The 16,355-nt window shown below is 41.2% G+C and overlaps 1 protein-coding gene across 11 annotated transcripts in view; it reads left to right on the top strand.

The window, feature by feature from the left end:
- Positions 1 to 16,355, top strand: part of DYM (dymeclin) — a 211,214-nt gene that overhangs the window by 111,025 nt on the left and 83,834 nt on the right. For 6 of the 11 annotated variants that reach the window (XM_071425859.1, XM_071425858.1, XM_071425856.1 and 3 more), the window contains one exon: positions 6,077 to 6,241. The exons of the other annotated variants lie outside the window; for them this stretch is intronic. In XM_071425859.1, coding sequence (XP_071281960.1) covers positions 6,077 to 6,241 — 165 coding nt within the window. The remainder of the gene's footprint in view (positions 1 to 6,076; positions 6,242 to 16,355) is intronic. 11 annotated transcript variants of the gene reach the window in all.

Below are 16,355 nucleotides of genomic sequence, written 5' to 3'. Positions count from 1 at the left end.
ACCACTTTTCTATACCCTGTCCAGCTTGCTTCCTTTCTGTGTCATTAAGATATTGGCCTGGTGCTGTTTACATTTTTGCCTTTGCCCATTTTAAAATAACAGTTGTTTTCACTAGAGAAAATATCATCTTTCTAGCTTAAACAAATAAGTGGCTTTGCCTGTTTTGCTTAGTGCTGCTGTCTTGTTCAAATCTTAAATTTTGGATGAAAAAATGAATGTAAATGTATAATGAATTTCCACAGTTCTTTTTTTCAAACTCTTATTTTTGCTAGGCATTTAGTCTGTGGCTGTAGCCTTATGTTCACTTCTTGAGTTAATGTGGAGTTTGAGTTAAATATTGGAAGTGATATGATCACCTAAGCCAAAATAATTTCAGTGGCCAATTAGGATGTTTAAATTTTCAGAGTACCTTTGGAAGAATCTTCAGCAAAGTCTTGCTTATTTGTTGGTTTTGACTATCTGATGGTTTCACACAAGTTGCTTGGAGGGCTTCCATATATCAGGGGGATAACTAAAGCTGCAGGAAGCTGTGACATCCTTTGTGCCATGGCATTCCCAGAGGGAAAACCGCATCCTGGTGTGCATCACGCACAGCAAAAACAGTTGGTCAGGGGAGGGGATTGTCCCACTTTGCTCAGTGTTGTTGCAGTGTCATTTTGGGCACTGCATGCAGTTCTGGACACACCATCTGAGAAGGATGTGAAGGTCCTTGGATGCTTCCAGAGAAGGGCAACAAAGCTGGCAAAAGGGCTGGAAGGAATGTCCTGTGAGGAGCAGCTGAAGAGTCTGGGCTGGCCTCCTTTGGAGGGAAGGAGGCTGAGGCACAACCTCATTGCTCCCTGCAGCAGCTTCCTGAGGAAGGGAGTCACCTTTTCTCCCTGGGATCTAGTGATAGGAAGGGTGGGAATGGTTCAAAACTGCCCAGGGGAGGTTCAGACTGGACATTAGGAAGCATTTTTTTACGGAGAGGTTGGTCAAACCCTGGAACAGCCTTCTTAGAGAGATGGTCCATCATGGAATCCCAAAATGGTTTGGGTTGGAATGGACCTTTAGTCTTGTATCATTCCAACCCCCTGCCATGGGCAGGGACACCTTCCACTGTCCCAAGGTGCTCCAAGCCCTCTCCAACCTGGTTTGGGCACTTCCAGGGATCCAGGTACAGCCACAGCTGCTCTGGGCACCCTGTGCTTATGCTGTAGCATGGTTTAACTTGGTCATCCCTGAGCTGGTCAGGCAGTTGGACTAGAAAGTTGTAGGTCCCTTCCTACTGAAAATATTCTCTTCTATTCATGTGGCAACCTCCACCTTCCCTCTGGCTCTCCACATTGAACTCCCATATGTTTTAAAGTGTGTCTTTGATGCTCCTGCTTAACTCCTGTCATCAGAATACCTTTACTGATTGGGGTAAGAAAAAAGAAATAAAACTTCTCTTTATGTTTATCAAATCTGCACTTAATTGCAAATAAATGTAGATATGCTGGGTTAATTTTTGTATGTGTGTAGAAATTGCATGTTTCCCCTACATTTGCCTGGGTTTCAGGCAGTGGGCAGTGAGTACAGTAGAGGGTCTCAGAGTTCATTTTAACTACTTCTGGTTCAGACAAATTTGAAAAGCTCTCAGGCAGAGGACCAGAGCTCCAGGATTACAGAAGATTGGGGTAAATGGGTGAGAGTATTCTCACAGCAGTCAGATGAAGGCATTCACCTTTTGATGAGAACAGGCTGCCCTTGCAGGATGGCAGAGGAGAGGACAGCTCAGAAGTTGGGGAGACTTAAAAGCAGGATCAATTACCCCTTTGAGGCAAATTAACTTTTTTTTTTCTTTTTCTAGGAGGTTGATATGGCTGACTAATGTGGTTTATTTGAGGGTTTTTTCCTTTTCTTTTTTTTTTCTTTTCTCTTCTCTTTTTTTCTTTTGTCAGCCAATACTGCAGCTTCCTCCCTGCCCTCTCTATACCAGCTGCTGGGCAAGATTAGACAGTGCCATGATCAGAGAAGGAATCACTGAGGGATGCCAGAAACATGAGAGGAAAAAATTCTCAGGTAGCTTACAGGCTTCATCACAGATGTCAGGTTCTCTGTGCTGTCTCTTACAGTATCAAGTTACTTTAGGTATGTTTTTATTCCAAAATTCACATTATTGATGGTTAGCAAGTGAGCATTTTTATGGTGGTCTTGGTGTTTTGTTCAATTTTTGTCTCTTTTAATTCTGCATCCTCAATGTGTAGTAGAGAAAATGAAAAACAAACAAGAAACCTATAAAAATACCTATGAGATTAAATCCTTGGAGCCTTCTAAATGCTGCTTTCTGACTTTATAAAGACTGAATTTGGTGCTTTGCCATGATGCCTGTGAGTTTTGAACTTCTGTTATCTTAAAGGTATTGTTGGGTTTTCATGTTTATGTTTCCATCCAGCTGATATTCTGTAATCACAGAGGGTCCCAACTGATCCAATATGAGAGATGGGGAACTACCAGACAGAAAGGATCCTGGCACTTTAGTCTCCAAAATACTGATGCTGACCTTTGTTGCTTTGGATATGAAAGTTTTGGGTTTTGTGGCTTTCATGGCTGTTAAAGACAAAGAACTTCAATAACCTGAAGTTTTGATGGAGCATATGCAATTTTGTTCATAATTTAAACTTCTGTTGAATGTCACTGTGTATTTTGTGTAGTGAGAAGGCAAGAGAAGAGTTTTATTATTTTCATCGCCATAAATAGAGTGATAGTTTATTGTTATGTATGAATAGTTACCTTTTTTTGATTGGGATAACTCAAGTCCCCCCAGATTACCTGACAGAGTTTTATAACAAGGCACTCTACCTTTAAGCTTTTAGAAATGGAAGTGTCATGTTGTTGTATCAGAATTCAAAATCTTGATCAGATGGATTTCTATATGAGGAGATTACAGTCTTTTGAAGTGGGATTTTAGTTCAGTGTGAGCTACAGTTATTTTTTCCAGGTAAACAAGATACCTGAATAGCACACATGCACAGACACACACCTGAAATCAAGTATGATTGTCTTTATTTTTTGCAGTAGTGTTTTTCAAATATTTCAGTACTGTATTGTAGTTGAAGATTGATCACCTTTTGCTATAAAGTAAAAGAAATGTTCCCCATAAAACATGCAGAAAACAAAAATTTCAGTAAAAGTAGATGTAGCTGGAAACCTCATTTCTGGTGGATCAAGTAAGCTTATTTCAAACTCACAAGCAGTCAGTGAAAATTGATGTCAATGTCTCTTAATGTACATGGTCTTAAAGGAACTCTGCTCTTAACCCTTGATTTTATTCTGATTTACTTCAGAGGGTTTAATAACAAAAATGCTTAGTCTTCAATTTGATGTAAGTTCTGCTGGTCAAAGTGGCTATGAAAGTCACAGAGTTATGGGATTGCACTGCTCTTGATGTGAGTTTAATGTCAAACTTCTCAGTAGACAAGTCCAGCTTTGAAAATAGGAATGCCTATGGAGGGCAGTGCTGCTGAAACTGTCACCCTGGGTGTGTCTCCAGAACCTCTGGGTGATGTTTTGGGAAAACTTCTCCTCCTCCACCACATGCTGTCACCTCACCCTGTTGGTCAGTTAAGCCTGAATACGGTGATGGTGATTATGGGATCAAGTCCTGTTCTTCCCATTTATGGAGAATGTTGGCAGGGGTCAAACATAGTTGCTATCACTTTCTCTGTGGAGCCAGCGTGGCACAGCTGGGGCTGTTGAGCTGCACAAGAGAAGGCTCCAGGGACACCTCAGAGCCCCTGCCAGGGCCTCCAGGGGCTCCAGCAGAGCTGCCCAGGGACTGGGGACAAGGCCTGCAGGGACAGCAGCCAGGCAATGGCTCCCAGGGCCAGAGGGCAGGCACAGATTTTGGGCTCTTGGCAATTAGGAATTGCTGGCTGGGAGGGTGGGCAGGCCCTGGCCCAGGGTGCCCAGAGCAGCTGTGGCTGCCCCTGGATCCCTGGCAGTGTCCAAGGCCAGGCTGGATGGGGCTTTGGTGCCACCTGGGACAGTGGAAGGTGTCCCTGCACATGGCAGGGGTGGCGCTGGATGATCTTTAAGGTCCCTTCCAACCCAAACCATCCTGGGATTCTACAGTGGAAGACCCGTTCAATTTCTTGATAAATCTAACAAGACTGAATAGCTGGAAGGAGTTGTCTAGTAAGAGGCCTGGTTAAATATAGTAAATGGTAATAGTGGGCTTAGAACCATTTAAATTTTCAAAGCATCATCATTCTAAATTATGCTCTCTATTTTGTTTTTGGAAAAAAAACATGTGGCCTCTCCAGGTAGCTGCAGGAGCAGGCTTGTGGGTTGAGGGTTTTCTTTAGTATGGGACCCTGTAAATCCTTTATCTTGTCCATCCCTGGCCTATGGAGTGAATAGAATAGCCTGCCTTGCTCTCAGTGTGCTGTGGTCAGGAAAGCAGAAAAGGCAGGAAAGCTTAGGAAATGGCATCCTTGAGCTTCTCCATCTCCTGACAATTATCATGTCTGCAAATGAAGTGCCAAAAGGGGTCTTGTGTTCTTAAACTTCCAGAGCAAACATAGGACTGATGTAATCCAGTAGTGTTGTTTAAAGCAAAGCAGAGGGAGGTTGGTTTTGGTACAGTCTTGGTCTGAGTCCCACTGATTGCACTGATTAGCTGTTGGTGGCACTCTTTTTTGTCCTGTTTTTTTCCCCGAGGTACACAAATGTCTCAGGAAAGTGTTTCAGGCACATGTGAGTGACTATGTCACATAGGGATTTAGAGAGACGGTAGCCTGTGAAATGCAGGTAGTTGGGTTATGTATAACCCCTGGGCCAATTTTCCAGCTATGATGCCATGAAACAATGGGTTTTTTTGATTTGGATGGAGCCTAGAGTTCAGGTGTTGTTGGTTCTTGCCAAAGTTAGCAGAAGAGACTTGGTTTCATAAATCTCCATGGGAAACTTTCCCAGTTTAGCACTCCATGGATATGTTTGTCCTGGAGAGAGCTGTGTCCCCTGGCTGCAAATGAGGACAGCAGAGCCTGGTAGGACCATCATGAGCTGACCTTTTTGTCTCAGTATTTAGGGCTAGTTAAAGCACTTTCTGGACAACTTAGAATCACAGAATCATTAAGGTTGGAAAAGATCGCTGGGATTACCAAGTCCAGCTGTAAGATCACTGAGACACATCATCACATCACATCATCATACTTGGCACACCCTGGGCTGTGCACTATTATGCAGTGAAGTACTTTCTATACAAAACCTATAATAAAAGGTAGTTGAGGTTATGTTTTCTATGTGCCTCAGAGTTTTCCAGTGATGCAGTTTGTTGCAGGTGAACAGCGCTAATGAATTTATTTTCCTTTCCATTATGAGTGGGAGGATATCCTGTGCATAGGCATAGGGAATATATCTCTAACACAGGTGCATTCAGTGTTGCTTAATATCAATTTTAAACATTTTATTGCTTGCTCTGTAGTTACTTCATAGAAGTGACTCTAGCTCTTCATGGAAAAGCTGGCCAGGTCTTAATTGAGTAACTCTGTTATGATTAAGCATTGCATTTGAGCAACTAGAATTAAATACAGGCATGCTCTACCACTGAAATCCCAGGCTACAAGAGCAATAACTCAGGATGTTTTTTCCCCCTTTAAGTCAACTGTCAGTTTTCATGAAAGGCAGTTAAATTTTGTGAAAATTCTTAGGTCTTTTTTAAAGGTAACCTTTGTAAATCAGGGACCAGTCTCCTGCATTTATTGAGAGAGATAAAACTTCTCTTAAGATGATACTGGGAGCAAAAAACAGGGGGGGGGGGAGGGAGAGAAATGACACACACACCCAAAAGAAGCCCAAATTCTTGTGTCTAATGTGTGAGACTTGGCAAATTCCCCGTGCAGCAGTGACAGAACCAGCATGTGGGCACAGGGGCAAACAGATCCCTCTGTTTCTTGAAACTGTTTGTTTTATGTCAAACCGCTCCATTGCTTTCTTGGCATCTTCCATTGACTCTTGGCACAAAAGCCAGAGATGTTAAACCATGACTTAGCTTTCTTAAAGGAAAACACCTCTTTTTTCTGTTTTGTCTCCCTCTACCCTTGTCTTTCAGTTATACCTGCCGCCACTTGCGGAGATATGTGTATGTCTTGGACAAACTGTATTTCCCCCACTCCCACTGCTCTACGCTGCAGCATTGCTTCTCGACCCTCAGTGACAATGGAGAGGAACTCTTGTCTTTAACTTGTTCTCACATTCTCAGATCCTATGCTTCCAGGTTATTAACCTCTCCTCTCCATTTACTGCATGCTGCATGCCCTGTGACTGATCTCTGCATGTTTTCAGTTAACTGATGAATAATTTTAATTTCTAAGGGGGTAGTTTGTGTCTTTATGACATCCTTGATGTATATTCTAAAAAGTGTGTTAGAAGTGGGAGTCTACTAATGGTTTGGTTTGTCTTTTTAAATTTAGAATGCAAATTCTTTGGCCTTTGGAAGCTTTAAATGCTTTTTATGTTAAAGTATTTTAATCCATTTCCAAAGCCTTGACATAAGAACTTGAGCTGTGATTCACAAAACTTCCATTGCAGTTGCACAGTTTGTTTGGAGTTGGTGCAGAGGTTACATGCAAGTGTCTAATACTTCTTGACACCCATTGTTTTTTTTGTAACGTTGTCCATATAATTTGCTTTTCAAGAGTAGAAATGATAGAGCTTTTGCCTCAAGTTCAGGAAGTTTTTGTGGAAGTTAATCACACGATTGTTTGTGCTGGAAAAGCCCTCTAAGATCGAGTCCAAACACTAGCCAGCACTGCCAAGGCCACCACTTACCCATGTCCCCAAGTGCCACATCCACACAGCTTCTAAGCCCCTCCAGAGATGGGGAATCCACCTCTGCCCTGGGCAGCTGTGCCAGTGCCTGGCAACCCTTGGGGTTAAGAAATTCTTCCCAATATCCAACCTAAACCTCCCCTGACACAAATTGAGTCCATTTCCTCTTCTGTTGATTGTTACTTGGGGACAATTAAAGATCTCTCCTTTTTTGTATGTCTGATTCCTTTTGATTATACAGAATAAGAATTATGAGAATCCGTCAGCCCCAAATCCTTCTGTGTGATAGGGAATTACAGATGTTCTACAGAAACTGTAAAAAGGGTGAATATAAAAGTAAGTCCTACTTGCCATACCCAAAGGATTTCTCTTTTACTGTTTACTCCAAGTAAAATTTAAAGTTTTACTATTACATTGTTAATGCTGTGGATAATTAAATATATTAACCTAGTCCCTAGAAGCTTTGGGAAAACAAGGGGAAAATTGCGTGACAAAATTGATCAGAACATGGAAGGCATCCAGGGTGGAAATGCAGCTTCCCAGCAAAGCCAGCATACAATAGCAAGGGACCACACAGTAAACATAAGTAAAACCAGCTTGATTGTCAAGGGAAGAAAATACGGCATGCAAGCTGAAATAGCTCTTTTTGTACAAAAGAAAAAAATTATAGTAGTACATAATGATGGAGAATTACTCTGAAGATCTCAACAGGACATGAAAATCTAGCTATCCCAGGGGCATTCTCCAGATTAATTTGGAACAGGGACATGGTATTAAAGTAGTCAAAGGCCTGAGATTTCAAAGGCTTATTTAAAAATGAATACTAATAATAAGTGCAGTCTACACTACAATCTTCTTTCAGATGTAGTGTTTGACATGTAGAAATGATATCCTGAAAATGTAAAATAAGTACTGTAATTCTTCCAGCTTGTTTCCATGAAATTTTTGTAATTCTGTACAGCAACAGCACTACACATTGAGCTGAAAAAATCACCCTTGGGAGACTGAGTTCTTCTCCATGGATATTGCATCTTTCAGGTGTTCTGTGGATGAAAATAAGCACTGATAACACTGTATGTGTTTTCATGTAACAAGCCTGTGAAGTTTTTAGAGCAAAAACATTCATCTAGTTACTCCCCATTTACCACAAGTGATGGAGATATTTTTTACTGGTATCACTTTCTGAAATAGGGCTTATACATCAGTTGAGGTATATTAGAGTACATCAATCTGGGAGATTGTAAAATCTCAGATTTTCATTGCAGGTTATCTTTTTCTGAGATAGGAGGAGAACAGAGGATTTAAAATAGAAATTGCTGCTGGAAAAATATAGAGGTAGCTGTTTTTTATGGCTAATTCTCTATTGTTGTTTTGATATTGGATGATTAGAGAAGTACAGTCAGGAAATTTGCCTGTCTAAGTCTGTAAGTAGCATGGAATACAACAAAATAAGTGAGGTGTCAAAAGCTTTTTGTTTGAATCCATGCATCCATCCTCTATTAAAGTACTACAGTGTTTTATTGTGTGATGAGCCCATTTAGAGAAGAGATGGAATTTACAAATTACTGAAGGCAAAGGATAATTAATTATGGTGATTCATAAATCACCATCCCACCATCCAGTATTCCTGGCAAAAAATATAAATTTTAGTCCAGAGCAGAAGGTCTCCAACGATGCTCTGATACCCACAGATGGTGTTGCCTGTCTTTGTACTTATCAAAAAATTACAGTTTTCATTACTATTTTGGTAGATTTTATGTGCAAATATATTAATGTTTGCATTAAATATGTTCAAAAGCAGCGTGGGCAGCAGGGCAGGGGGGATGCTGCCCCTGTGCCCCTGGGCTCAGGTGAGAGCCCACCTGCAGAGCTGCCCCAGCCCTGGCTCCAGCAGCACAAGGAGCTGGAGCTGCTGCAGCCAGTGCAGAGGAGGCCACGGAGCTGCTGCCAGGGCTGGAGCCCCTCTGCTCTGGAGCCAGCCTGGCACAGCTGGGGCTGCTCAGCTGCACAAGAGAAGGCTCCAGGGACACCTCAGAGCCCCTGCCAGGGCCTCCAGGGGCTCCAGCAGAGCTGCCCAGGGACTGGGGACAAGGCCTGCAGGGACAGCAGCCAGGCAATGGCTCCCAGGGCCAGAGGGCAGGCACAGATTTTGGGCTCTTGGCAATTAGGAATTGCTGGCTGGGAGGGTGGGCAGGCCCTGGCCCAGGGTGCCCAGAGCAGCTGGGGCTGCCCCTGGATCCCTGGCAGTGTCCCAGGGCCAGGCTGGATGGGGCTTGGAGCAGCCTGGGACAGTGGAAGGTGTCCCTGCCCATGGCAGGGGGTTGGTAACAGATGGTCCTTCAGGTCTTTTCCAACCCAAACCATTCTGTGTTCTCGGGTTTTCAGTGTTCCATAGATGTGTGTGAGAACCTGGTGGTGATGTGGCACAGGCACACCACACCCCACACTTACTGGACAGCCAACATTGGTTAAAGCAGGGAAGAGGGAATGCAAAATAGCACATATTTTGCTGTCCCACAGGGAGCAAGCCCACTGCACCAGATTTCCAGGCAGCTTTCATTGGGATTTAGTGCCAGTGTTGCTTTGGGTCTATAGCAAATTCTAGAAACATAGTGGGTACAATACCATTTTATTATGCACAGCATTAGCATAGCATAAATATTGAGCCTGGGTTTGTAATGCAAAATTCCTAATATCTAATAATTCTGTTGTGACTGTGCTATGTATTTTTTATTGCAGCAACTGTGCTTTGTGATGTGAGATATGTTTGCCACTATTACTATTTCCTTTTGCATTTCATATTCATCATGTAATGTTTTAATGCTCGTGTGTGTTCCTGTTTTCTTTTAAACCTCTCTGGGTTGCAGTCAAGCTCAGGAAAATTGCTTTTGAAGGCAGACTGGCTTAGTGCATGTACTGGCAAAGAGGCAGCTAACAAGCAATGATTAGTTCTGGGATGCTGAACAAATTATGGACAGTTTTAGTTTCATAACAAGCTTGATACTGTGTGTGAAAGCAGGAAATACAGTTTTGCTGAACTTTGTAAATTGGGTAAATATGTCTTAAAGTTGCAGAGATAAAATTTATAATGGATTAATTTTAATTAAGGGTTTTTTTCCTCAGTAAAAAAGACCAAGAAATATGATATCAAATTGACATTGTTTACCCATTTTGCTTGTCTTTTATTACTTAATGCTAGGTTTGTTTAAATAGCAAAATATATCTCATAAGATTATAATGCTGCCTTTCAGAAGTGTTTTGGCATTGTCTGAAGTGTATGGAGAATGAGCTTTGCAGCCATCCTTCTCCCATGCCATCAGAGTCAATGGAATTATGCAATTACATTCATTTAAGAATGTGCTGCCTTATTGGGATCGCGGCCTTGGAGCTTAGCTTTGAGAAATGCTGCTAATTTACTAGAAATGGTTCTGTTGCTGCAACCTGATGCTCAAGTGCTGCTTAAAGCCAACTTGAATTTTTTTATCCAGTTTCCAGTTCCTTTTTCCTTGGAGTGTGAGCTGTGCTGGGGCACAGAGCCTGGATCCCAGTCCTGTGTCCTGGTATGGATTACTACCCTGACAATGCAGGAAAGGTGTCTAGGTATCATCCTCAAAAACAACTTAAGCATTTGCAAATCTGACATATTTTCTTTGACTTTAGTCTGTGAAAAGAAGGTGGGGAAAAACATAAGTCAAACGTGTATTATTGAACCTTAAATGGCTTTTGCTTGGATTAATTGGATTTATTCTGTGGAGATGTGCAGCAATTCATATTCTTTCAAATGAGGCTTGGCAGATGTGAATTCTTTTTCTCCAATAATCGTGAGCATTTGTTGCCATTGAGTTTTTAGGCAGTTAGTGTGAAAAACACCCTAAGTTAGTGCTAGTAAAATAGTCAATGCATTAGCCTTGTTTAGAGTCATTAAATGCTTTGGGTTGGTAGGGATCCTAAAGTTCATCCCATTCCACCAGGGAATGGTACCAGGGACGCCACCCACTATCCCAGGTTGCTCCAAGCCCTGTCCAGCCTGGTCTGGAACACTTGCAGGGATAGGACAAACATTGATCCTTACTTCACTGTGAGCTTAACCTGTCAGAGCTTTCATAAATGGCCCCACATTTGTCATAGAATTAAAAGTAGAGTAATGAAGATGGCAGAATCTGGGCCTGTCACAGGCAAGAACAGTTTCACTTCATTTATCACTAAAGCAGGCTATTTTTAGAATGTTAGATAGCATAGTTCAAAATATTTTTCCCTAAAGAAAAATTTATTTATCCAATACATGTAAAAAATTGTTAGATTTAAGCACTCTTCAGAAATAAACAAGCTTGTGGGTTTTGGGGTTTTTTTACAATACTGAATAAAAACATTATTTTTCTGCAGGATTTTTAAATAAGATTCTGCACTTTGCTTCCAAAGTTGGCATTTTACCAATGATCTTTTTCCTTCTCTTTTTCCTTTCTGTTCCCCCAAACACCATTCAGTGGTCTCTGCTCATTATCCTGCCAAGCTGAGAGGCTATGGGGACTGGATCAGTACCACTCAGGGACTGCAGTGTCATTACATTATCAGAAAGTATCATTATGGGTGTGCTGGGAAATTTTCCTTGTTATTGAAACATGACATAGTATCTCCAGCTTTTGGAGGCAGAGTTGGAAATGGTACATTTTTGTGACAATGAACAATTTTTTTTGTCTTAATGCTGTGCCACTGATAAATTCTAACTGCTTCCATTACCAGTGTTAAACCTGAACTCTCAAAGGTGGTCTTTTTTCTACTGGGCTTAATATGCACAGTTTTACTTTTTATTTTCAATGCCTGCCCAATGCTGTGAGTTGCTGTAATTGTCAACCAATAGTCATTGAGTTCAGTAGTTATGGTGTATTTTAAACTTCAGTCTTAGGCAGACCATGGAACAGCTGAACAGAATTTAATTAAGTCACTTAAGAAGTAAATAGAAGCAAGAACAAGTGAAAAAAAGACAAAAGAAAAAAAGACAATCGCACTGCACTAATATTTCTTCAAGGATTCAGGCTGGTTTGTTAATACCCATATGCTGATATTTCTCTAGAGTGGCCTGTAAATTTCTATAGAAACTCTGTTCTCTGATCTTCCATGCAAGATGGTTTGTGGGGCTCAGTTTCTGAGCTGGGGGGCACAGCTCAGTAGATGAGGCTTTTTTTTTGGCTGATGTGTTGGTGTGGATCATTTCCCCAAAATCCAGCTCATTTGATAATTTTTCTTTGGGGGAAAAAATAAAATTAAAAAAAAAAAAAGGTCAGAGGTCTGTTGAATTGATATAATTTAATATTTTATTGCTTTGTGATTTTTAGTCAGCTGCTCATAATTTTGTTGGAGGCTTGGAGTTGTTTATTGTGGAAGGATCACTTACACTCAACATCGAGTGACTTGGCAGAGCAGAATTGTTTATAAATAATTCTATTACAGATTATTTATCTTTGTACTGCATAGCATAGTAATCAAGAAGCCAGTCAGATATAAAATCAACGGTGTGGATATTCATTGGGTGAAGAACTGCCTGGCTTGCAGGTCTCAAATACAGTTTAACTGGATGTTTATCAAGTGAGTGCATGTCTAGTGGAAACCCTCTGCATTGATTTGTTAAGTCCTGCCCTATTTAAAATTAAGTACCAAAAATAGTTTTTAGGGAAGGAGCAATCAGTGAAGGGGAGAGATTGCTGATATGAAAATGTAACTGTCTAAGCTTGATGAAAGCAAGGTGTATTTTCATGAAGCTGGTGGAATTCCACGGACATAGATCATGCTGCAAGATAAAAGGAACAGGTTGACTTTGAAACAAATCAGAAGTACTCTATGGCATTTTTATGAGTTTGCTTCTTAAATTATTTGGAAGATCAAGGGTGAATAAATCCTTCAATAAGAGAGCTCTTTAATAAGATTTATCAGGGGAGGTTTAGTTTGAATATCAGGGAAAGGCTCTTCCCCAGAGGGTGCTGGCACTGCCCAGGCTCCCCAGGGAATGGGCACGGCCCCGAGGCTGCCAGAGCTCCAGGAGCCTTTGGGCAGCACTGCCAGGGATGCTCAGGGTGGGATTGCTGGGGGTCTGTGCAGGGCAGGAGCTGGGCTGGGTGATCCTGGGGGGACCCTTCCAGCTCAGGATATTCTGTGATCCTGTGCAAAAGTACAATGCACTCCAGTAGCTGGAAAGCAAACCCAGCTGAGACTGGTCTATCTTTTTTTACATGGTATGTGAGTCACTGGAATAACAAGGGCTCTGGATTTCCCTGGATTGGAATTTTTAAATGAGATTGGATACTCTCCTAAAAGATATGTCCAAGTCCAGCCAAAGCTATTGGGCTTGAAGGAGGAAGTAACTGAGGGAATTCCTATGGCTTGTGCAGATGAGTGGATCAAAGTGGCTTCTTTTGGCAAAAAAAATGGAAGTTATAGGCAGATTGCCATGCAGGGTTTTGTTCATTTGTTTGCCTTATAGATTGCTTTAAAAGGATGCATTTTGATTTGGAATCTTCCCACTAAAAATTATGTCTTCTCAGGTTCCCCAGGTGATTTGACCCAAATAGTACAAAACAGAACAGGTTGCCAAAACACTACATTCTCATGTACAAAGAATGAAATTGAATGGGGAAAAATTACAAGAGTGAGGTTCTTTCTCTATAATAATCTTTATTCCTCCCACCCTGGTAAAAATCTATCACAGGCATTTTCTAGATGCATTCTCGTGTGAAGCTAAAACACATCTCGATCAGTCAGAATTATTTTTAATTGGATGCTTATGAGCCCACATTCCCATGAGATGAAACTGGAACAAAATTACTTTCACACATTTCCATTGTAGCAGTATGTTCAGAGTCCGGGGGTTTGCATTCCTACGTAACGTCTGGCATTTAATCAGCATTGGGAGGGTGTCTTATTCTTTGGTAAGTATGTAAATAAGCTATTGTTTTGGGAGTAAAAGGAGAAAAATGCCATATCTTGTCCAAAGAATTCAGGAGAATGCTAACAAAATGCGTGTCAGTCTGAATATACTGAAACAACTTATAGGTGAAAGGAGAAAGAATTTATGCTCATCTCAGCCAGTTTTATCCTTAGACTAAAAAACCTTGCTGAGATCCAGCCCCTCTGTCTTTGCTAACCTCCCTGGATGCACCTCTCCAGCACCTTCCTGAAGTCAGTGCCACTGGCAGCAGGGAGTGCCCTGCAGGTATTCTTCACTTTCTGCATCTAGGTGATGCACTCGTGTCTGTTTTGATGTCCCAAACAGCATTGCATGAACTTTGGCTAGTGAAAGCAGCTTAGTAAAATATTTAATTAATGCCTAAATATAGAAAATTATTCACTTAGAAAATGACAAACATATGTTACTGATTCAAAACATCTTCCAATTTCTCAAATTAAAGAAAGTATTGACAGCAGCTAGAGTTGTCACAATTGATAATTTTGATTAAGATGTTCCAGTCAGAACACTTGAAGCATCAGAATGTATATATTTTTCCCCCTTTTAAGTAGGAGTATCTACATCGTGATATCAGTTGAGAACTAAATGTTTAAACCACATTCGTGGGTTTCCTGAGAGAGATCTGGGTGTCTACCCAGAGCTGGGCAGTACCCTCAGTACTAAAATATGCAAAGAACTTTGCAAAGCTTGAGTAACAAATGATTCACAAGAAGAACGGTGCAGCAAACATCTTTGCAGGTATCTCCTGGAGACAGAGATGGATGAGCTTAAGGGATTCAAATTGTGCATATGAATAGTGGTGATGAGTGAAATTTTAAATTTTGATCAAGGACTCTGAAGAGCAGAAGCAGCAAGAAATTAATCTTGTTAATGTAGAGACCAAGAGGTTTAAAGTTTTATGCTTTTAAGGTTGGATGCAAAGTGTCCCACTTCATAAAATATATAAAATTCTAGTTCAGCAGTTATTTTTAGTCAATAACCCCAACAATCAGCAGTGCAGTTAAAAATGAGAGAACCTCACAACATACTCGTAGCTTCATAGGAGGATTTCACTTGAAATGTAATTTGGTTAGTGGGATGTTGTGCATAAGAAGGATATCTGAGTGGTCTGCTGATGTGGGGCTGGTACGTTAGTTTAAAAGTGATGAGTCCAGGAGATAACCCTTATATAGTGAAACCCAGGATGTTTTCCAGTAAGCCCAAATTGTCTCAAACCAGATGTTGTGATATGTGCTGCAGAGATGTTCTGCACAGGAGCCATAGGGGAGACCTGCTTAGTGAAAATACCTGAGAGTTTATATTCTTATAATTAACTGCAGCTGTAGATAGCATGAGTTTGGAAGTTTGGCTTATTTTGATTAAAAATTTTTTTAAAAAAATATTTGATTAACAGTATAAGTGATTAGAGGCATCATCCTCGTGGTTCTCCTTCTGAAGTAGTTTTGGGTAGTCTCCCAGCTGCCCAGCTGTTGAATCTAAATCAGTGATTCTCCATCAAAGGGGCAGGTGCCACCAGTGAGGGGTCATAAGCACATTACAACAGAGGCAGAGCCCCTGGGCTGCTGGGTCCTGCAGACCTGGCCTGGCTCCCCAAGTGGCTGGAACAGGATGGGGAGGAAAGGAGTAGGGAACACTGCTGACCTGCTTATTGAAGGTGTAACACCTGAAAAATTGGAAACGGGCATCCAGATCCATTCATACTGACCTCAGTGACCCAAACCATTCCAGATCTGCAGAATTAATAACACTGTAAGAACAACTCCTTATTTTAATTTCTGGCTTCTGTTGAGAACATCTGAAAACAACAACTGTTATGTCTTCTAAAATTTTGGTATCTCCCTTCCTCACCACAGCCTATTTGACCAAGAAATGCAGAGAGAGGCTTGGGGGGAAGATTTAGTCAGCTCTTTATTCCAATCCTCCAAAGGATTGATTTAAGTTGTGTAAGGAGTTTTTGGATCCTCACTCTGCAACAGGATGTAGGGGGTGAGAGCTGTGAGCTATTCTTAAGTGGTTTTGTTCTTTCGTGTTTGTAAGCTGAATTTATGAGAAAACATTGATGAGAATGCTCCCACTGCAGCAGCCACAGATCAGAAAAAGCAGTGGGAGAGGAAAATAAGAACAACCACAACTGGTTTCCAAAGATGACTAATCCTCCAGGCCCAGTGTAACCTCCAGGACAGTGATTAGCGTTTGGCTTTTCTTCTGCTGGAAAAGTTTTCTGGGGCGTCAGCCTAGCTGAAAACTGGTTCAATACATATAACTAATGAAAGATTTTAAATTTCCCATTTAATGTTCCTGCCTTGTGCACTTGGTTACTTGAAATACTTCTAGGTGCATGATGTGCAGTATTACATTTTGTGTGTATTCTGTAGTTAACAGAATATTTTATAAATGAGGAAAATATAGTTTTATAGGTAAGATATGGTAAGGTGCCTCTAACAGACCTGTTAGCAGTAGTGAGGTAGAGTTTTTGACTTCCAGTTGGTCAAAGTTCAGTGATTGCTTCTCAGTTTTGCAGAAGACTTTTTAAGGGAATTCAACATGGGTATTTTCCTTTTCACCAGAGTGAAAAAAAATGCAAGTCCTTGCTTTTAGCGTG

The sequence above is a fragment of the Agelaius tricolor genome, unplaced genomic scaffold, assembly GCF_023055355.1.
Source record: "Agelaius tricolor isolate 1412-34295 unplaced genomic scaffold, bAgeTri1.0.p SCAF_4, whole genome shotgun sequence".
Lineage (NCBI taxonomy): Eukaryota > Metazoa > Chordata > Aves > Passeriformes > Icteridae > Agelaius > Agelaius tricolor.
Note: the sequence above shows the minus strand (reverse complement) of the source record. Positions and strands in the feature narration are given on the sequence as shown.